Source organism: Plasmodium berghei (assembly GCF_900002375.2).
Source record: "Plasmodium berghei ANKA genome assembly, chromosome: 6".
Lineage (NCBI taxonomy): Eukaryota > Apicomplexa > Aconoidasida > Haemosporida > Plasmodiidae > Plasmodium > Plasmodium berghei.
In genome coordinates this window covers 446,937-469,555 of record NC_036164.2, presented here as the reverse complement: position 1 = coordinate 469,555, position 22,619 = coordinate 446,937, and the positions used below count along the sequence as shown (strand labels likewise).

The 22,619-nt window shown below is 22.8% G+C and overlaps 5 protein-coding genes across 5 annotated transcripts; 1 reads left to right on the top strand and 4 right to left on the bottom strand.

Moving 5' to 3' along the window:
* Positions 1-231: 231 nt before the first annotated feature.
* PBANKA_0610300 (polyubiquitin, putative) lies at positions 232-1,357 on the bottom strand (the record flags this gene model as incomplete). Its single annotated transcript, XM_034563737.1, has 2 exons — positions 232-893; positions 1,330-1,357. 2 exons carry the CDS (start codon positions 1,355-1,357, stop codon positions 232-234), a joined length of 690 nt encoding a protein of 229 aa, XP_034420603.1.
* Positions 1,358-2,597: 1,240 nt separating this feature from the next.
* Positions 2,598-5,741, bottom strand: PBANKA_0610200 (DNA replication licensing factor MCM5, putative; the record flags this gene model as incomplete). Its single annotated transcript, XM_034563736.1, has 4 exons — positions 2,598-2,667; positions 3,141-3,250; positions 3,401-3,545; positions 3,790-5,741. 4 exons carry the CDS (start codon positions 5,739-5,741, stop codon positions 2,598-2,600), a joined length of 2,277 nt encoding a protein of 758 aa, XP_034420602.1.
* Positions 5,742-7,846: 2,105 nt separating this feature from the next.
* Positions 7,847-16,287, bottom strand: PBANKA_0610100 (lysine-specific histone demethylase 1, putative; the record flags this gene model as incomplete). The annotated part of the gene is made up of 2 exons (XM_034563735.1): positions 7,847-7,996; positions 8,179-16,287. The coding sequence occupies 2 exons, from the start codon at positions 16,285-16,287 to the stop codon at positions 7,847-7,849; spliced, it is 8,259 nt and encodes a 2,752-aa protein (XP_034420601.1).
* A 1,656-nt stretch (positions 16,288-17,943) lies between these two features.
* On the top strand, positions 17,944-19,143 carry PBANKA_0610000 (mitochondrial ribosomal protein S18 precursor, putative; the record flags this gene model as incomplete). The annotated part of the gene is made up of 1 exon (XM_034563734.1): positions 17,944-19,143. The coding sequence occupies one exon, from the start codon at positions 17,944-17,946 to the stop codon at positions 19,141-19,143; it is 1,200 nt and encodes a 399-aa protein (XP_034420600.1).
* A 1,023-nt stretch (positions 19,144-20,166) lies between these two features.
* PBANKA_0609900 (heat shock protein DNAJ homologue Pfj4, putative) lies at positions 20,167-21,372 on the bottom strand (the record flags this gene model as incomplete). The annotated part of the gene is made up of 4 exons (XM_034563733.1): positions 20,167-20,429; positions 20,559-20,825; positions 20,992-21,093; positions 21,267-21,372. 4 exons carry the CDS (start codon positions 21,370-21,372, stop codon positions 20,167-20,169), a joined length of 738 nt encoding a protein of 245 aa, XP_034420599.1.
* Between the last annotated feature and the right edge of the window lie 1,247 nt (positions 21,373-22,619).

The window sequence follows — 22,619 nt, the reverse complement described above, 5'->3', positions numbered from 1 at the left end:
GCAATATAGTATAGCACATATTAATATACGAAAAACTATAAATATTTTAACAGCACATGCCAAATAAAAAGGTCAATGTTTTAAAAAAAAAATAAATGCATAATAAACTATATGTGCCATACAACACAAACTTTTAAATTTTTTTTATAAAAAATTTAATTAAGTTGCATAATTACGTAATATTTTTTATACTACACATAAAAAAAAATAAAATGATATGATATCGAATGATTAGCAACCTCCTCTTAATCTTAAAACCAAATGTAAGGTTGATTCTTTTTGAATATTATAATCAGATAATGTTCTGCCATCTTCTAATTGTTTTCCAGCAAAAATTAATCTTTGTTGATCAGGGGGAATACCTTCTTTATCTTGAATTTTTGCTTTAACATTTTCAATAGTATCGGATGGTTCGACATCAAGAGTTATGGTTTTTCCAGTTAATGTTTTTACAAAAATCTGCATACCACCTCTTAATCTTAAAACCAAATGTAAGGTTGATTCTTTTTGAATATTATAATCAGATAATGTTCTGCCATCTTCTAATTGTTTTCCAGCAAAAATTAATCTTTGTTGATCAGGGGGAATACCTTCTTTATCTTGAATTTTTGCTTTAACATTTTCAATAGTATCGGATGGTTCGACATCAAGAGTTATGGTTTTTCCAGTTAATGTTTTTACAAAAATCTGCATACCACCTCTTAATCTTAAAACCAAATGTAAGGTTGATTCTTTTTGAATATTATAATCAGATAATGTTCTGCCATCTTCTAATTGTTTTCCAGCAAAAATTAATCTTTGTTGATCAGGGGGAATACCTTCTTTATCTTGAATTTTTGCTTTAACATTTTCAATAGTATCGGATGGTTCGACATCAAGAGTTATAGTTTTTCCTGAAAAAAAAAATTATTATGTGTATAAATTTGCTTATAAAAATGTATACATTCACTAATATGCTATTTATGACAAGCAATCTCGATTTGTAAAATAACAGTTTTATATATTTGGCGCATTATATATGTGTAATAATATAGGGGTAAAATAATTTTTTTAAATAATAATTTAATGGTTAATGATGGAAAATTAATACATAATGGTAATTTCGTTCACGATAAGAGAGCAAATAAACAATTATTTAATTGCATACAACAGCAAGTATCATATATATATACATAAAAATCACAATAGTTCAATATGTACTGAACATATACAATATATGCATTGATACGTGTTTTATTACATATATATAACTATATCAATAAAAATAGGTTTGTATTATACGTATAATAAGTATATACACAATTAGTAAGATGTTATTAGCTAACTTACCTGTTAATGTTTTCACAAAAATTTGCATTTTTGGTAAAGGTGTAGTCTATATAATAAATTCCGTGTATCAAATTTGATAAAGAATATATATTTTTTGTTTATTTATTAAAAAAGCAATGCTTATATATAATATAGAGGAAGTTACTAAATATATAAAAATATATATGCAATTGGTATTTGATTTAACAAAGCATATAAAAAATATTTAGCAAAATGTATGAAATCTTTTTTTAGTTAAATTAAAATAATTTTTGTAGTTATTTCGATTTTAATATAAAATTTTTAACGTATATTTCCCTTATAATTTTATATAAAAATAAAAAAATAAAAATAAATAAGAATTTATTTTTTCGCTACTTTAAATTAATAATTTATGTACAAAAAAAGTATTTCTTAGTTTTTTTTTTTTTTTCAATGGGGCCAAAATGGGGAAGTATATTTATTTTCTGCACAAATATTATAGTCATAATACATGTACATATAATATTGCCATTATACATATAAATATGTGAATACTTTTTTTTTCTTAACATGCAAATTTAATTTTAAAAATATGTTTTAAGTTGTTTTATAATTTTAAAATTTATATATTATTTTTGTGTAATTATTTAAAAGCGAAATGCAAAACATATGGAAATTATATTATATGGGACAATATTTTATTGCATGGTCATAATAAACATATATATATATTTTTTTTTAAATACAAAGTCCAGTATTTTTTAAAACAAAGTGAAAATTAATCAAAAAAGTTAACTATATTTTTATTAATAATGCTGTAGCTTAGTTATCAATGTGATAAAGGAAAAATTGGTACTCTTAAGATTACTGTAATAGATATATAATTCTAAAAATTTGAGGTAGCCAAAATTATATTTTATATAAAGAACATTTTTTTTTTTTTTTTTTCGGATTTTTGCCTTGTGTGCAATATTTTAAGAAGTGAAAAAAAAATCCTTAAGTACATATTTTTTTTTACAAACAAAAAAAAAATAGCTATTACTTTTTTATTGTCTTCAAATGGAATAGGGATACATTAAGGAAACAATATACATATATATAGTTCATTTTAAAAAATAAAAAATATTGTTTCGAAATTTGTCTAAAATTATTATAAAAAGTTGTTATTTTATAATATAGCATTAAAAAAAATGTGCACGCAACATACATTCTATGTAATTTATGTTATAACGAAATAAAAGTTAAAAATAAACAGAAAAAAACGTACATGGTGATATATTTTTATAAAATAAAACGATATTACTTGGTTAACACCTTCTAACAGAGCGATCTCCTCTTTCTTGAAGCTCTCCCTTTTTAATGAGTATAGCTAATGCCCTGAATTAATTATAAAAAACAGACAACATAAAATGATCGTAATTTTGTATATATGTATTAACAATTAGCTATGTTTTTGTGGGTGGAAATCTTCATAAAAAAAATATAAAAAATAACGCACAAATGCATATATCGTATTAAATAGATAATACTATATTCTTTTTATTTAAGCTCAGTAATAAATATATTACGAAAGTAAATGCTACTTTCGTAAATATTTATGTTATAAAATTAAGTGCTAATAAAGCCAAAATTTTAAATGAAACATTAAGCTGAGATGCATAGTATGCTAATTATTTAGCATTTTCGTGGTTGTGCATATCACATTTCACGTTTGCATGAATGGGCATACTATTAAAGTATTTATATTCATATATTTGCCTATATATGCATGTACAGTATTTTTTAATATTCACATTAAGAATGTATTATAGTCTCTTGTGACACCGATGTTACTATTATTTTGTACTTACTTTGATAAGGCGGATCTGTCGAAACCTCGTAGCTGAAGCTCTCTAAATAAATTGACTCTCGAGGCTCTTTGTCCCTTTCCTAATCTTCCCAATATGGCATCTTCTGCTTGCTGATAGAAAAGTAAAAAAATTTAAGTAGAGGAAATATATCGTGGGGATATAAGAAAAATGGTGTGCACAAATTGAAACAGAATAAATAAAACGGTTGGATAATCAAAAACAATATATAGATTAATTTATTCATTTTCTTATTTTTAAACCTTGACAGCCTTTTGCTCTGAAGGAGACATTGCTTCGAATACCATGCATTGTTTTGCCGTTTCTGCTGTTGAAGCTGAAAACAGGTCAATGGACATTTGAACGTGTTTTTCCGTAGCAAACTGCGATAATTCCATCTTAGCAAAACTGAGAAACAAAAAAGTAATAAATAAATGAATATATATAAGGCTATTTTCGCGCTAAAACAATATATTTAAAATTTCGCATGTGCATGGGATCGTTCCAATTTCGATTTGTGTATTGCATATATGGCATAAGGGCATGCATATATTATTTTTCCAATTTTTTTTGAGATGCTAAAGAAAAAAACAAAAAAGTGTCTTTCCTATTAGCATCTTATCCCTCTTTAAGAATGTTTAGTTTTACGAACCTTTCAGCTAATCGAATTAGAGATTCGAGTTGACGTAATGTAATGGGTATTTTCTTTGTAACAGATCTTTTGTCTCCTCTGTATTCAGCCCTGGTTTGTACATAATAATTTCTTAAAGAATCTCTTGCTTCTTTTGATAATAATGGGGATATTTCTTTTTTTGCATATTGTATATATCTGGTAAGCTTCGATAAAGATATTTCCCCTTCTTGAGATTTATGCTTGGATGCATGTAATGCAACAATGTGATTACATAACAATGTATCTTTTTCAATATCTTGTTTATTTCTTAATAAAAATATAATATCAAATCTCGAAAGAATTGTAGTTTTAAAATCATGCTGATCTGTAGTATCTTGTGAATCGTCATATGAACCGAAAGATGGATTAGCAGCAGCTATAACAGAGCATCTCGTATTTAGCATGGTTGTTATACCAGCTTTAGAAATAGATATGGTTTGTTGTTCCATGGCTTCATGGATAGCTACAACGTCATCATCTCGCATTTTGTCAAACTCATCAATACACACAACTCCACCATCAGCTAACACCATAGCACCACCTTCTAATGAAAAAACACCATGACTATCTCTCATAACAGCTGCTGTTAAACCAGCTGCACTACTTCCTTTTCCAGATGTATAAACTGAAACAGGAGCACATCTGTTTACGAATTTTAAAATTTGTGATTTAGCAACTGATGGATCTCCAAGCATTAACATATTAATATCTCCTCTTATTTTAGTTTCTTCACCTATTCTTTTCCGTGTACCTCCAAATAATAAACATGCACAAGCTTTTTTAACCTCATCCATTCCATATAATTCAGGGGCAACTGACTTGAAAATTTTATCATGTATGTCATGCTCAGCTGCTAATAATGTTAATTCATTTCTTTCTTCAACATCAAAATTTAAATCATTACCTGACATATCATCATATTTTTGGAAACCTAAAACATGTAAATATGAGAAGTTTGTACCATCTACTCTTGTTGGTTTAGGGTTTGGATTATAAGATGTTAAAACTCCATGTACATAAACTCGATCACCTGGTATCATTTTTTCACATAAATACCTTGTAGCATTCAATTGTAAATGTCTTGGCATATCTCCTGTTGGTACAGCTTCTGGTAATTCTTGCATTTTTAATGACTGAATATCAACAAAAGTACATTCATTTGGTAAAATAACATAGGGTTCTAAAACACCATTACAACCTAATTGATTATCCATTGGATTAGCAACACCCATTGATGACTTCATAGTAGAGGAATATCTACAATATGGCGGTAATTGTGGTTTATCTTTCCAGAGTGGTACATCTATAGACATTTTATGATCACAGTATCTACATTGTAATGTAATTTTTCTCATTTTATGTTGAGGTTTACTAGCTTGAACAATAATACCAGGTACAACAACAAATCGTTCTTGTGTTGCTGCTAATAGCCCTCTTATTGGTGTAGGTCGAATAAATGTATTTAATAAATTTATTTGTATATAATTTAAATGTTCATCTTCATCACTTAATATATTTGCTGTTTCACATACTTCATAACATACTCTTTCAACAGTGGGCAAATATGTCAAAGGTCTTTCTGATAATGCTCTAGCTAATATTGCAGAATAATTATCAGGTTTTTTAATTTTTCTTTCAGATATAGGGGTAGCACTTATTTCATTATTTTCAAAAACTGTTTGTTGCTTATATATGTCATCTAGTTTTAAATCTAAAGTAAAATTATTATTTTTCACATTTTCAAATAAAGTTCTTTTCAAATTTCCTTCTTTTAATGTGTTTGATGAATATCTTGATAAAAAATCCTGAAAATAATTGTACACTTCATTTAGACTAGGTAAGTTGTCTTCTATTCTAATATTATTCTCTGGCCTGTTATTTGGGTTTCGAGCGGCATTGAAAAACGCTCTTCCTTCTTGAATACCCAGCATTGCTTCAGTTACCCTGTAAGCGTTTTTTTAAGTGTGTGCAAATAGTTTTTTTTTTATGTACAGTTATACATACGTTTGGGGAAAAATTGACAAATCACTTATCAAAGAGGAAAATAATAAATAGTGAACAAAGGGGAGAAAAAGGAAAAGTAAAACTTAAAAAAATTATATAATTTAAAAAATTAATAATTGAATGAATATATACAGAGAAAAATGTTGTGCTGAATAATTATCATTTTAAAGATTATTATCTCGCAGGGAAATTCCCTTATACATATTTATATTTATATGAATGTGCGCTTGTACGTACACACATGTAATAAGCACATATACAAAGGATTACATACACAATTTTTTATTGCATTATATTTTTATCATTTACGCGTTTTCCCTTAAAAGGGTAATAATCTAAATAAATGAAAAAACGAAATAATCGAAAAAATGGAAAAATGAAATAAACTTCCTAAGGCGTTACAATTAAATACTTGTAATTTTTTATATTGAAAAATAAAAATGAAATGGGTTAAGTCTTCACTCATAATTATTTATAAATTGCCCATATTTTGAAAAAAAAAATTTTGCGTAATTCGTTCTTAATTTTAGTATTTTTATTAACAATTTTATATTACACTTTTCATATATAACAATATTCCTTTTTTTTTAGGGATATTTTATGAAAATATGTCTTTTTCAAATAATACTTAAAAATAATATTTCACTTTTATTATGCGTATAAAATGAAAGATTATCATTCTCATAACTGTTATTATTATTATTATTTATATGTGTATAATATAAGAATACATATTTGAAAAAATTATTTATATTTCGAAAAATAAAGTTTACACAAAAAAGAAAAGAGCATATAGATAAATAAAACATGTGATTTATTAATATTAATTTATTTCGCCAATTTTACCCAATAAAACAAAAATTATATTTTTTTCTTTCATGTACGCTCTTATGGTATTTATAAGTCTTCACCATATACATTAATTTGCAAAACAATGTATAAAATGTTAAGCCAATGCGTTTTTAAAATACAATGATAAAATAAAATATACATACATAAATTACATGGTGAATATCCTATTTTTTACGCGGCAAAAATTTTATTATAATATATTCCCTTTTAAAAAATGAAAAATGCTCTCGAATAATTAATACATTTTAAAACAAGACATACCGATAAAGGAAGAAATGTCAAAAGAACGAGCTGCCTCCTTATTTTATGTGTATCCATATTATGTATCACATCAATATATAATGAACTTCATAATGTGTATATGTTATGTGGTTATACAATAAAACTATGTAGATAACATAATTAGCAATATGCATATCCACATGCATGTATTTTTTTCTCTATCTCTACATCAATTTGGAATTATATGACAACTTCATTTTCGTCAATTTATGTCTTTCAAAATAAATCTAATTAATTACATTATTAATATATGCATTAAATTTTCAATTAGTTTTTTAAAAATCCCTTTTCATAATATATGACGAATAAAATTTTTTCGAAAAAATATCATAATTAAATGTTTTGGATTTCCAAAATAATATATATATTGTTAAATACATCAGTGCATAAACACACAACATCGCATGCATATATATGTGCATATGCTTATTGTATATTCATAAAATACGTATAAGCATATAACAGATAAAAATGATATGTGGATAAACAAATTTTAGGGCATATATATATATGCATTATCAAATTTTTATAGAAAACATTTCAAATATTCCCATGGGAATAATATATCTATGCATAAGCTCAAATCTTATACATATATGAATGTCAAATCGGTTATACAATTACTAATACATATTTAATATATACACAGTATGCATGCTTCTGAATTAATAAATAAATAATTCCAATTTAAAAAATATAGGATAGAACAAGAACGAAAAAAAGGAAAAAGAAATTAGACACACATGGATTCAAATGGTATTGCATTATTTTAAATATACTTCTCTATTTATAATATAAATAGTAGATATATATATAGAGAGAAATAGCCATCTAATGATATACAAAAAAAAAAAATGAATATTAAAATTAAATAAAACCAAATAAGGTAGATATTAATTTATGGAATTCTTTTATTTAGTTCCATTTCAAGTAAATCTAATCTTTTTCGAATTCTGCGAGTTCTCGACAAAAAAAATTTTATTTTATAAATGTAAACTCTTCTTTTCCAATAATTTTGTATTATTTCATTCTGATTATAATAACCTCTCTATAAATAGGTAAAAAAGGCATTAATAATATATACACTTTATTAATTATATGGAAATAACAAATATTGTAACTGCATATACAAATAAATCACACACATTGAATAAGTAGAGCACTGTCAAATGACAATATATGCATATAATAAATACTTATATATTTGTTTTGATTTTTTAATACACTTACTTGAGAAGGTTTTACTAATTTTCCGTTGAGACAATTTGGGCAAAACCACAAATTATTCAACTTTTTTTCTTCCTGATCATTTTTTGAGAATAAACAAAAATAGTGCCAACCATTTGTACAATTTAAAAAATCACACAAAATTAATTCACCACTATTCATGCATTTATAACATAAGACTTCGTGTTTATAAAATATTAAATAATATACATAATCACATAATAACTGAATAATTATATTAAAATCACTAAATTTGTGTGATAAGTCATAATTAATTTGCTTCATTATATATTGTAAAACATAGCAACAAAAAAAAAGAAAACAAGTTGAGTTTAATTTAATTTTATTTTTATTTGTATTTGCAATATATTCTTCTATATATTTATTTTTCATAAATATATTATTTAAAACATATTTTAAATAATTATTTAATTCATATATTTGCTTATTTTGAATGTACATATTTTTCTTTTTTTCATTATTCATGTCTAACTGCATACAATTGATATTTCCTTTTGGATTTGTATTTTTTTCATCATTTTTTGCATTTTCATTTATTATTTTTTGTTCATAATTATTATTGTGTTTCTCCAAATTTCCATCTGCATTGTTTATGTTATTATGATCATTCAGTATAATTTTATTGTATATAATATTTGTTTGCACATCATTAATATTATTATTTATATCATTATTGAATATATGATTGTTCCCCGTTTTTTCGTCTTCTTCTACAACATTATTTTTTATAATACAATACTCTTTTGATGAATAATTATTTCTGTTGTGATAGATGGTTTCTTCATATTGATTAGGAGATAAATCGATATCTTCATTATTACTATATTGGCTAGTCATATTATTTTTTTCTAAAATATTTTTTATTTGTTCATAAAATATTTCATTTATCACTTCTTTCGATGTTAAAATATAATTAAGATGTGTTTCGGCAATTGATAAAAATTCATTTTTTTTGTCATTCATATTATTGAAATAGGGTAAAAGAACAGGCGTAACTTTCTTAAGCATTGTGCATAATTCCTTTTGTATAATAAATTGAAAGTTATCAAATCGTTTCAATATTATTGGCAATGATTGTGATAGAGAAAATCCAATTTTTATTAAATCTTTGGTTACATTTACACCATCACAAATATTCCCTAATTCAATACCATTATAATTATGAAAAATAATATCTCTAAATTTTATCACATATCTATCAAGATAAAAATCGATACTATTTATATATTTGGCGAATGATATATCATTTTCTGTATTATTTTTTATAGGTATTATATTATGAGATAAATTAATAATTTCATTTGAAGAAACATATTGAGAATATATTATTTGTTCATTTAGTTTGTGTGAATTATCATAATTGTTTAACTCTTTTTTATTGCATCCATCATCATAATGCAAATCGGTATTACTTTTTTTGATGTAACAATTTTTTGAATCATCTGTTACTATTCCATTTAAATTGCTCATATTATTCATACAATTTGTTTGAGCTTTAATATTTTTTATTTTTATACCAGTTTGGCTAATTCGATTATCTCTAACTTTCTTTTTACAATTTCCTCGTAAATTTTTCCTTTTCCTAATATTTTCATCTTTTAATTGGTGGAAAAAATTATTAATGTTTTTTAATGTAGAATATAATAAGTTACGTTCTTCTTTTATAATCGATAAAGGAATATTCGATATAGTATCATCTTCTTCTCCAGAAGAACTTTCATAATCTGATAATGCTTCATCACTTCCATCAGTTATGTAAAATCCTAATAGCTCTCTTTTTACTTTAGGTAATGGTATATTTGTAAATGGACATGTATCATTTGGGAAAAAATATATATCAGTATTATATTTTTTTTTATCAAAAGATTTCAATTTTAATCCTATATGCGCAATATCTTCTGCTGCTCTAATACCAGTATCATATGCACCATCTACACACTGAAAATAACTTTTCGATAAATATTCGCCACAAAAAACAACTTTAGGATTATGTATAGGGTGGGGCGCTCTTAAATATATAATATCATTATCATTACATTTATAATCCGGATATGCATAAGAGCCACATGAAAATGTATCGTCTTGCCATTTTGTTATAATATAATCAACTAGAATAGGTAGCTTTTTTCCACTATTTTCATACATTTTACTTAAATTATATAAGCATTCATTAACTATAGAATATTCTTTTTTAATATAACCATATGTAGATGACCAAGGTGGAAAACAATGTACTAAAATACACCCAATTTTACCATATGCGTGTAAATTTAAATATTGGAATTTTTGATCTATACAATTTATTTGTAAACCATCAAATGGCCATATAAAATTAAATGGATAAAATCGTAAAATAATTTTGTTATGCCTTCCCATTTTATAATTACTGAGTGCTTTGATTTTAAGGGGATGTAATTCAGGTTCAAATTTTAAACAGGATTGTATTTGATTTTTTTTCTTTTCTTCATTTTCTTTTAAACATCCAAGTGGCAAGGCAACAATAATATATTTAGCATGAATATTTATGTTTTTAAATTTACAATTACTTAAATCAGAAGTACCATGAAAATTTTTATTTACATTTTTTTCCGAAGTATCATAACATTTGCATTTAACTATAGCACTATAACTACCATAATTACTAGGTATTTTATATTCCTTCTTTAAACTATTGTAATCATATTCATTATCATTTGCTTCGACATATGAATCATCATTCCTTTTTTTATCGTTTTCATTTATTTTCTTACAATTTTTATTGTCAATAAAATTCTCAAAATTTTGATGATTTAGAAAATCATCGATTTCTTCATTATTCTTTTCTTTAACGAATTCTATGTTTTCATTTTTTTGTTTTGCAGAATTGTAATCGTCATATTGATAAGATTGTAAGCTATTATGGTTACTATTTGAAGCATTTTTTTTGCAATTATTATCATCAATATCTTCATTTTGGGAGTCGCTCTTAATATAAATGTGGTTTTGGTCTCTGTTTGAATTCGCTGAATTTGTTGGATTTTTTATTTGAACAAGCTCCGCTACCGTATTAATAAAAATATTATTTTGTATATTTTCTGATAAATAATCAATTATCCATTTCCATCCATCAAGTACAATTTTATCAGCACTGGTATTATCTTTAAATTGACAAATGTGGGGTACTTGCTCGTTTTTTTTTATTTTATCATAATATTTCATATTTTTTAGTATATAATTTTTACTGCCATAATTTGGGCATATGTCTATATCCATATAACCAGAAGATGGAAGTCTTGACATTGCAATAGATGTGTTTCTTAAATCACCACCATAGCCATATCTTGATTGTAAAGCTACCATTAGCATTTTCCACTCTTCAATTGAGTAATTTTCTTGATTTAAATCCATTTCAGTGAATATTTCTTCTGTACATTCCATTAATAAATCCCACATACTTTTTTTTTTTTTTTTTTTATTGATTTTTCCACATGACTTTTCATTATCTGTATTATCATTACTACCCACATTTTTATACAAACACGTATCATTAATATTGTATTTTTTTTTTTTATTTTGTTCATTATATTTATTTGGTTCTTTGACAATATTATAATATTCTTCTCCGTAATTATAATAATTATCATAAATGATTGCGTTTTTGTCATAAAATAATGTGTCTAAATTTGTCGTTAAATTTTTTGTTTTTATATTTCCACTTTTGGAATTTGGTGAATTTTTTATTTTTGGTCTATTTTTTATCGAAATAAAATTATTCCCATTATTTATTTTTAACTCGGATACTTCACCAATTGATTTTTTTTTTGAATTATTTATTATATCTACTTTTCCATTAGTATTTTCGTTAATATTATTATTTGGTTTATCATTTTCACACATCTCCTCTTCTTCTTCATTATTTTTTTCTTTTGCATTTTTTTTTTTTTTGTTAATTCCGTTAATTTCATCCCATTCAAATTGATCATCTACATATTCTACCAAACTATCTTTTTTTAAAGCAGAATTATAAACTTCTTGGGTAGTGTGTGGATTTAAAAGTTTTATATTGTTATTTATATATTTCTGAAAGTTATTTTTTATTTCGTTTACTCTATTATGATAGATGTTAAAATTTTCTTTTTCTTTTTTTTCATTTTTAATATATAAATCGCTTGTTATTTCTGTATCACCTTTGTTGCTATATTCATTTTTAAAGCTGTTAAAGCTCTCAGTTTGATTTGAATTAGCATTTCCAGTATTGTCATCAATATTGTCGACCATTTTATGTGTCAAATTGTTATTATTATTATTACTATTATTATTATTACTACTATTATTACTATTATTATTACTATTATTATCATTTGTGTTGTTAAAAATTAGATTATTGTAAGCAATACTATCAGCGTTGTAAGCATCATTTTTATTAGTAACATATTGATTATCATATGTATCATCATTTATAAAAAGATAATTTTTTATTTTTCGAGCTGCTCTAATTCTTATTTTATCACACAATAAATTCATTCGGTATATTTTAAAATTTTTAATTTTTTTCCCATTTTCATTATTATACCAATAGGCATAAAATGTAGATTCCCAATTATCTTTTCCACATACTAAAGCTATTTTGGGTTTCAGTTTTTCAGCTAATTTTGTTACGGATTTATCATATTCTCGTCTTTTTCTCGTATCTTTATTAACAGTCAGAACTTTTAGTTGTTTATTTTTTATAATTTTAGAATGATTATATTTATTTTTATTAGGAATACTATATGTATTGTCATCACTTAAATTTGCATAAAAATATATATTTTCATCTATAATTTTAAAAAATTGATATATATCTTTTTTTTCATTTTTATAATAATAATTTTCATAAAATTCACAAATATTATCAACATTATTTCTAATCATAAATAAAATATTTTTTTTTAGTTTTTTTTTATTCAAATCTTTTTCCTTTTTTCGTCCTATATAATCAAAATCACTATGCCAGTTTTCTTTCTCACATTGGATACATTCAATATCATTTTCATCTTTGAAATTTGCATTATTATCAATGTTTACACAATCTTTATTATTGTTTAAAGAATTTGAACATTTATATATTGGGGGTTTTATAAATTCTTTAATTAATTTTTCATATCCTTCAGTAAACTGTGATATGCTATTTTCTAAGTTTTTTTCAATTTCATCAATCTCCATTGTTTTAATAATATTATTTATGTTATTATGATCCCTTATATTTGTATAATTAAATTTAAATGAATTTTTTGACGTATATTTTTTTTTTACTTTTTTTTTTTTATTTTCATTTAATAAATCAGAATTATCACAACAGTGAAGATAATTAGCCCCCAAATCAACTATTGTTTCTGGAAGAACTTTATTATTAACTATTCTTTTTGGAAGTTGTGTTGTAAACGCTCTACCTCCAATTCTATTTCGTCCTTCTATACATAAAAATTTTGCATTACATTTTTTTAAATAATATGAAGCGGCTAATCCAGATATTCCACCTCCTATAATTAAAACATCAACATATAAATTTTCATTATTTTGAAAAGCTTTATAACCATATATACCTCTTTTTATTATATCTCGAGGTTTTACCTGACCAAATAAAGCGATTTTTTTTTTAGTTTCTTTATTATTTGTTTCTTCTTTATATGCCATAATATTCATAGCTATTTTTTTATCAATAACATTATTAGGTATGTGTATTACATCTTTTTTTTTTGCATTTTTTTTTACATCTTTTTTTATTTTTTCTTTTGTACCACTGAATTCGTTTGTTGTTTCTACATTTATATTGCCTTTCATTTTTTTTGCATGATTTATTTGAAAAGATGATGTATTTTTTAAATTTAACATTTCATTTTGGTGATATAACTCATCCATTTTACTTTTTATCCCATTTTTTTTATTTTTATTAATATAGATATTATTTTCTTGATTTTGGTTAAAAAGACTTGAAATACTATCATTATTGTAACTTATATTATTTTTTATTATCTTTGTTACAATTTCTTTTTCCTCTATAGTATTTTTTTGCTGTGTGTTTGTTTCTATTATTTTTTGATCATTTTCTAATAATAATCCATCACTTTCTCGAGCCATGTATTCATTTTTTAAATTGGCTATTTCGTGATATGTATTCAAAGTGTCATTCCCTTGGGTATCCACTAAATCGTGGTATACTTGTGTGTGATCATTTTTATTTATTTTTATTTTTTTATTGTTATTTAAAATATTTTTTTTTTTTATTTGCCCATCTTCATCAAAAACATTGCGTATTTCTATTTCTTCATATATTAAATCTGTGTTTAATTTTTTTTTTCTTTTAGTATTGTTGCTATAAGATGAGATGTTATTTATATTGTCATTTGTTTGAGAGAATTTTACTTTATTATCACTTAAGTTAATATAATTGTTTTTTTCAATTACATTATTATTGGGTGTGCAACTAGCCATATCTATAATAATTTTTTTTTTTTTTACTGGAGATTTTATTTCCATCCATTGTGGTTTTTCATTTAACCTATTATCATTATCGTCATTTCCAATGATTAAATTTATTTTACTAGTATATTGATTGTTTTCTGTATCATATTTGTTATTTATATTTGCACATTGTTTTGTTTTATCTGTTTGATTTTTCAAAATTTTTTTTTTTAATTTTTTTTTTTCTTCTCTTTGAAATTTTTTATATTGTTTTTCTCTTTCCTTTTCTTGCATTTGTTTTATTTTTTTTTCTTCTTTTAATTTTTTTTTATATGCTTTTTCCAATTCTAACATTTTTTTTCTTTCAAGCATTTTTTTTTCTTTTTTTCTTTTTTTCTCTTCTTTTTGTATTCTAAGAAATTCATTTTTCTCCAACTTCATTTGTTCTTTTAGTTTCCGTCGTTCTTCTTTCGTTTCACACATTTTTATTTCTATTTTTTTTATTTGTTCAATATTTTCAATATTGTTAATTTTAAAATATTCTTTTTCGGATTTTTCCATTGTATTATTATCATTTATCTGATTTTTATATATATCTTTTAAATTGTCATTTTCATAAACGCCATATTCTTCTTTACTAATATATTTTTCTGTTTTTCTTTTTTTCAAATTTAAATTGACAAATTCATTTTTATTTTTTTCTAATAATAGATTATAAGAAATGCTTATTGATTGTTTATTTGAATCTTCATAAATGGATTGGCCATGTTCTATATCTCCATCAAAATTTTCATTATTATTTGACTGATTTGTTTTTTTTGTTAATTCAACATTATTATTATTTTTTATATAACATTTTGTTAAATACTGACTTTGATCTTGTTCTGTCTTTTTTTTTGATAAAGCATTTCCTTTAATTTCCGAAACATTATTTGAATCATTTCGTTGCTCATTCCCATTTTTTGATGCTATAATTATGTTTTTATCTTCTGTTCTAAATTTGTTAATATTATTTTTAAACAATTTATTTACATTATAAGAATTTGAAAAAAATGTAGTATTAACAATGTTACTATAAGTATCTATATTTTTTTCAAAATTATTATTCAAAAAAAAATCATTTATTTTTTTATTATTTTTAAAATATTCATTAACTTTATGTTTTAAATACATAGATTTCATTAAGGTATTATATATTTCAAATTTTTTAGCCAATAATAATATAACATTTTCTTCTGTTTTGGCTTTAAAAAAAAATTCTTTCTTTAAATATGGTATAAGAGGATCGATTTTATCTTTAAATTTTAATGAAATATATAATTTATCATTATATATTTCTAAATTAATATTATATTTTATTAAATTTTCAGAAAATATTTGAACTAAATCAGATGTTTTTGAGGAAAATATATCTTTTTGTAAAATTATATTATTATCGCCATCACTTTGTATTAATTTTTTTTTCTCTTTTTTTTTTAAATATGAAAATAATATTTTATATTTTGTTGAATCATTGAGAATAATATCATCTTTTTGTTTATATTTTTCAAAGTATAGGCTTTCATTTGAATTTCGATTTTTGAATTTTTCAGAAACCTCATTTTTGTCAAGTTCACTATATTTATTTATGTATTCTATATATTTTCCTTCTGACTCTGATCCCACCATAATTATTTATGCTTAATATTTTTAGATAAATGTATCTACATTCAAGCATAAGCACATATATATATATATATATATACATACATATATGGATGTATTTTTTTAGATAAGTAGAAGTTATTAAAGAAGTGGGAAGGAATAAGTGTCTCATGAAATTAATCGAAAACAATAAAAAAAAAATATAATATTATAAATCGATAAAATTATATGCATAAAACATATACTGTATATACATTAATAGGGGTTATAAAAAAATACACAAAAAAACAAAGGCTACATTATACTCATATTCTAATAAAAAAAGGAAAATATATGCATATAGCCATATATATATAATATATATATCTTATTTTATTATATTCCGCATTTTATCTGCATTTTGCCAACATAAAGTAAAACAAATTAAAAATTGTGTTTTCTCTTATAATATTTATACGCATTAAAAAGTAAATACATTTCTTTGCAATTTTTGCAACAAATATATTCATGCGTTTTTTTTTTACTTTCTGAAAAAGTTGTGAATTTATCATAAAGATAATATATAAATAATAAATGTATATCAAAAATTAAAAACAAGAAAACAAATATTCATAAAATATATTTCGTTAACAAAAACGAATAAGATGGCATGATAATAAAACGAAAATAATATGGAAAATTGTTTTTATAGTAAATATAAAAAAAAAAATAAAACAGAGTGTAAAAGATATGTAAAATGTTTATAATGTTCAAGAAAATAATGGATAAAATAAAAAGAAATAATAATAATAATGATAATAAAATAAAAATAAATATTCATAAATATTTTGGTGTATCTTATTATAATATGTGCTCTTTTAAAACAGGAAGGAAAATGCAAATTGTTTATTATACATATATATACAAGTTTTTATATATTTTTATATTCCATATAGAAAATTATAAAATACTGCTACACAATATACATGTATAAAATATGTTGTATATATTAAGACGAACACAAGTGACAAAATCCAAATATTAAAAATACATGCCATATAAAAAAAAAAAAAAGTATCCTTTTATATTTTTCAATACACACGAAAAAAAAATATACAATCCCAATAAAAAATTGTATAATAAAAAAATAATAATAATAAAATAGTAATAAAATAATAACAAAATTATAAAAAAATAATAACAAAATAATAACAAAATTAGAACAAATAAAAAACTGAATAAAATGAAATAAATATACAAAATTATTGAAAAGGTAATACATAAAATTATAACACTTTTAATATAATAATTATAGATATATTGATTTGGAAAAATATATAATACTATGTTATCAATTTCTTGCCCATATAGGGTAAATCAATCATATATAAATATATATTTTTTATATTTCTATTTTTATATAATAAGACCGTTGAATTTTTTACTAAGTTATGTTGTTGTATAGTATTAGGGTTATTCTTTGAAAATTAGTTTTTTATTTTTGTATAAATATAGCATACATGAATATATATATTTTTCCACTCATTTTTGTGCATACTAATTGTTAGGCATTTATATACATAAAAATGTATGTGATTCATTCCTTTGTTTTTTTTTAATTATAAATGAGAGATATATATTAACATATCATGACAGAATGTCTCCCCAAATTATTATTTTATTACTAATATAACAAAAAAAATGCTTTTAAAAAAAAATTTATCACTAAAATGGTTATCGACCTATTTTGGAAAAACGAATAGAATGGCATTGCCTTTGAGGTTCCTAAGTAGTAATGATGTAAAAAAGATAAGATATAATAAAATAAATAATGATGAATTATGTAAAATAGAGAAATATAAATTAAATGAACAAGTTGAAGAAGTAAAGGTTTCGAAAGAAATATGCTCAAATGCATTGTTTAATGAATGCTTAGAAGAATTATATAAAATGAAAAAAAAAGTAGATAGCAATAGTGTCGAATATGATAATTCTCCTGTTATAGATGAATTAAATAAAGAAGAATTAAAAATTACTCGAAATATATTTGAAAGAATAAATAAAAAAAAAAAACATGTATCTAATTTAAGTTATAAAGATATATATATAGATCCATATTGGAATCCATTTAAAGAAGTAAATGACCTTAAAAAAGAAATAACATACGAATTTAATGAATATTCAAAACTAGCTAATATAATAGAATTAAAAAAACAAAAACGTGCAATTAAAAAATCTTTAAAAGAGCAATATAAATTATATAATCCATATTCAGATAAATATAATAATGAATGTAATACAAATGATTTTGATAATAATGATAAAAGTGAAAAATATTGGAATCCATCTTTTGATAAAAGAAAGATTTTAAATATAAAAACACCATTTATTTGGAGGCATACACATTTATTACATAATTTTATTGGGGAAAATGGATTAATTTTACCACGAAAAATAAATTATACTACAAGAAAACAACAAATACAAATTTTTAAATCTATTTGTATAGCCAGAAGAATGGCTTTATACCCTTATGATAGGAAACCAGCATTAGATGAATTGATCCCTATAATGGATCCTATGCAATTACTTGTTGACGAACTGACTCATAGATATAAACAAAATAAAGACTTAAGAGCTCAGGCTCTTCTTAAAGTTATGATTAATAAATATCCTTTATTAAATTTTTATAAATATTTTTGTTTCGAAGCAAACAAACAAAAACAATCTCAACAACCTCATGAATATAATGATATATTTAAAAATGAATTGGCATCATCTAAAATGAATAATGAACAAGATCAATCACCTATTAAATCAGAACAAAAAAAACAAGAAAATTTTTCAAAAATGTTGGAAAAATATAAAAAAAATTATTACGAAAACTCATTTAACTACTAATTTTGTGAAGATAAAATTAACAAATTTAATAAATATCCCAAAAATATTTATATATTTATTTTATGGCAAAAAATTCAATTGGTTATTTTTCCGATTTGAAAAAAATATAGAAAAAAAAATATTTTTTTCACACTTTTTTTTCTTTTTTTATTTTATAAATTTAAGACAAATTTTATTGTCAACTTGCAATAATAAATTCGTTTTCTACATTATTCATACCACTTTTAACTAAAATAAACTATATATCTTTTATTATCATTATTGTTAACATATCTATTTAATGCATTTCTTTTCATTTCACACAAGCATTATTTATATATTCATGACACTTTTCCCTCTCTATTTTATAGAATGCAGACAAAGTGTAAACTTGTAAATATTAACCAAATTAATTATATGATATTTTAAAAAAATGCAACGATGTTTTGCAATTTTCTTGAAAAAAAATAGAACCTCCGAATGATAGTATATCAGTACATGTGCATATAACATTTTGATAAGGGACTTATGGGTGGATATAAAATTATTTTTATCATATAAAAGGAATATATGTGGGTGATTTGATTACAAATAAAATTATATTAATTACTTAAAAAAATAAAACTATAATGTTTTTTACCACTGGTTTTTATAAAATGGTGTATACACATATAGAGAATGAAAGGGAGAAGAGACAAAAGGATAAAGAAAAATATTCATATAAAAAATCGTACATAATGGTTATAACTAATTAAAATAAAAAATGAATAATCGATTAAATCTAAAAAAATTTTACAATTAAAATTTAGATAATAATAATATTATTATTATTATTACTATTATTATTATTATTACTATTATTATTATTATTACTATTATTATTATTATTATAAATATAAATATATTTACGAGTTATCGTAAATAAAGTAATATAAACAATACTTGATTAATGAAACTGCTTCTAAATTTTATAACAATTTTTTTCTTTTCCGGTTATCCATACTTCTCTCCTTTTTTTTTTTTTTTTAATTTTTAATTTTAAAATTATCTTTTATTTTTTCGCATTTCATAAGATGGTAATTGCCTTACATTGACATTTCCTCGCCCATCTTCTTCTTTTTCAGTTACAGTTCTTTCAATTGTGCCATTTGGTAATGTCTTTACAGTTTCTATTCTGGTAACTCTTTTTCCATTAATAATAGATGTTGTTTTAGATGTTGAAGTTTTCACAACTCTGTTTTTAAATTTCCCGCCATTTGAAGTTGATGTCTCAACGGATGTAAAACACGAACCTCCATCCATGAAATCTATGAAAAAGTTAAAAAAAAAATAATAACATGGAAAATTATCTTCACTGTTTTAGCTCTAATTCTTGTCCATATATAATGTATATACAACCATATGTTATATGGTTAAATTTGATAGAGTAATATTACTGTCAAATGAAGAAGGGCCAAAAGATATGTTAAATGATGATCCAAAAAAATTATCAAAAGGATCAGTAGATCGACCCATTCTTCCTCGTCTCTTATCCCCAAAAGACGAACCCATGACTTCTCCAAAAAATGAATCATTTCCAAATGGTGTTGAATCACCAAAAAACATTTCAAATATTCTTTGAGCATCATTAAATCCAAAATTTTTATGAAAGTTTGAGAATTCATCGTTATCTCCCATTGCATATCCTTCATCTGTTCCATATACTGAAAAAAAAAAGAAAAAAGAAAAAAGAAAAAAGAAAAAAGAAAAAAAAAAATGATAATAATATTTTTAAAAATATATACTTTTGTAATATGTGCAGTTGGAGAAACAGAAATATTTTGATATGCCACACATAACAGTATATAATATAAATCATATTCCGATTACAATCATATTTTCTTCGTCTTTTAGGATCTGACAATACTTCATAAGCCTCTGAAATTTGCTTAAATCGCTCAGTTGCTTCGGCTTTATTGTTTGGGTTTTTATCTACAAAAAAATACAAGTATAAATAGGAAATTTGAGATATAAATATTTTTTTGCTTATTTGTTTTTTTGTGTGCGTATTGTTGTGTATGGTATTGAGGCACATATTATTATATCATCATAAAAATTTATTCACTTATATATATTTGTTTATGCTTTTTTAAAAATATAATTACCTGGATGCCATTTCATAGCAAGAGTTCTATATGATTTTTTGATTACACTTATATCAGCATCTTGAGGTACCCCTAAAACTTCATAGTAGTTTACTCGATTTGGCATTTTTCTTTTCTTTGGTATTTATCTCATATATATAATATATGTATATATTTTTAATATTTGTGATTGATTTTCTTAAATTTTTTTTTTAAATTATACATAGATATATATATCTTTATAGAAACAATTAACAAATGTTAACTATTTTTCCTTTTTTTGAAATATTTTCAATATATATGATCTTAAAAATTAAAATTACTTTCCTATAATTTGTATATAAATTATATCAATTTTATTGATATTTTATTCAATTTAAAATTTTTTTTTTGTATTTATTTATTTTTTTTTATTTACTTTTTTGTGGTATATATATATATGTATATATGCATAATATGCTGCGTAAAGTTTATTGTACTTATGAAATCATATGCATATAATTAGGCACGTAAAAATATATACATAAAATATATATGCCTTTTTTTATATTTATATGCAATTGTATTTCTCAATAAATTTAAGTAATACAATTATGCGCACAATATGGGTAATATTATTTTCAATAACCTAGTTTAAGAATATTTATATTTTCCTTAAATTGTATCGTATGTTTTTAGGTGCTTCATTCACATATACGCTACTTGTATAATGTATTTAATTATTTTCACCTTTTTTTCCTCCGTTTTTTTCTGAATTTTTTACTTTTTTGCGTGTTCGCGGCAAGCGTACAATTTCATTTTATTATATTTATGATTAAAATGGGCCAATTTATGGAATTTATATTTTTTTACTATTTTCATTAATTGTATTGTAAATATGAAATGGAAATATAAAACACTTAATAAAAGAATATAACATTCATATAACAAATAAAAGGCGATAACTTTCACTAGTAATTTACAATTTGGTAAAAAAATAAAATATCGTCATATTTATTTGCTAGCCCTATATTTGTTTTAAAAAATTATTGTTAAAAAAAATATAAATGAAATATTTTATCATATGTACTTTTTTATAATCTTATTAGAATTAAAATGGATATGATTATTTAAAGGTATGATTTTTTATTTTCATTGTTCTTTCATTTTTTTTATGGGAATAAAAAATTTAATTTGGGGTTTCAATCTTTTCGGTATATATACAAAACAAAATATTTTAAAAAGAATAAAACCAAATAAAGCTTAAGAAATAACAAAAAAAAATAAAAAGAAACATACCTTCCAATACATAAATATATACATGTGTGTATATTTGGTGTGTGTTATATATATTATTATATAGCCTCATAAAAAATTTATAAATATGAATAATAT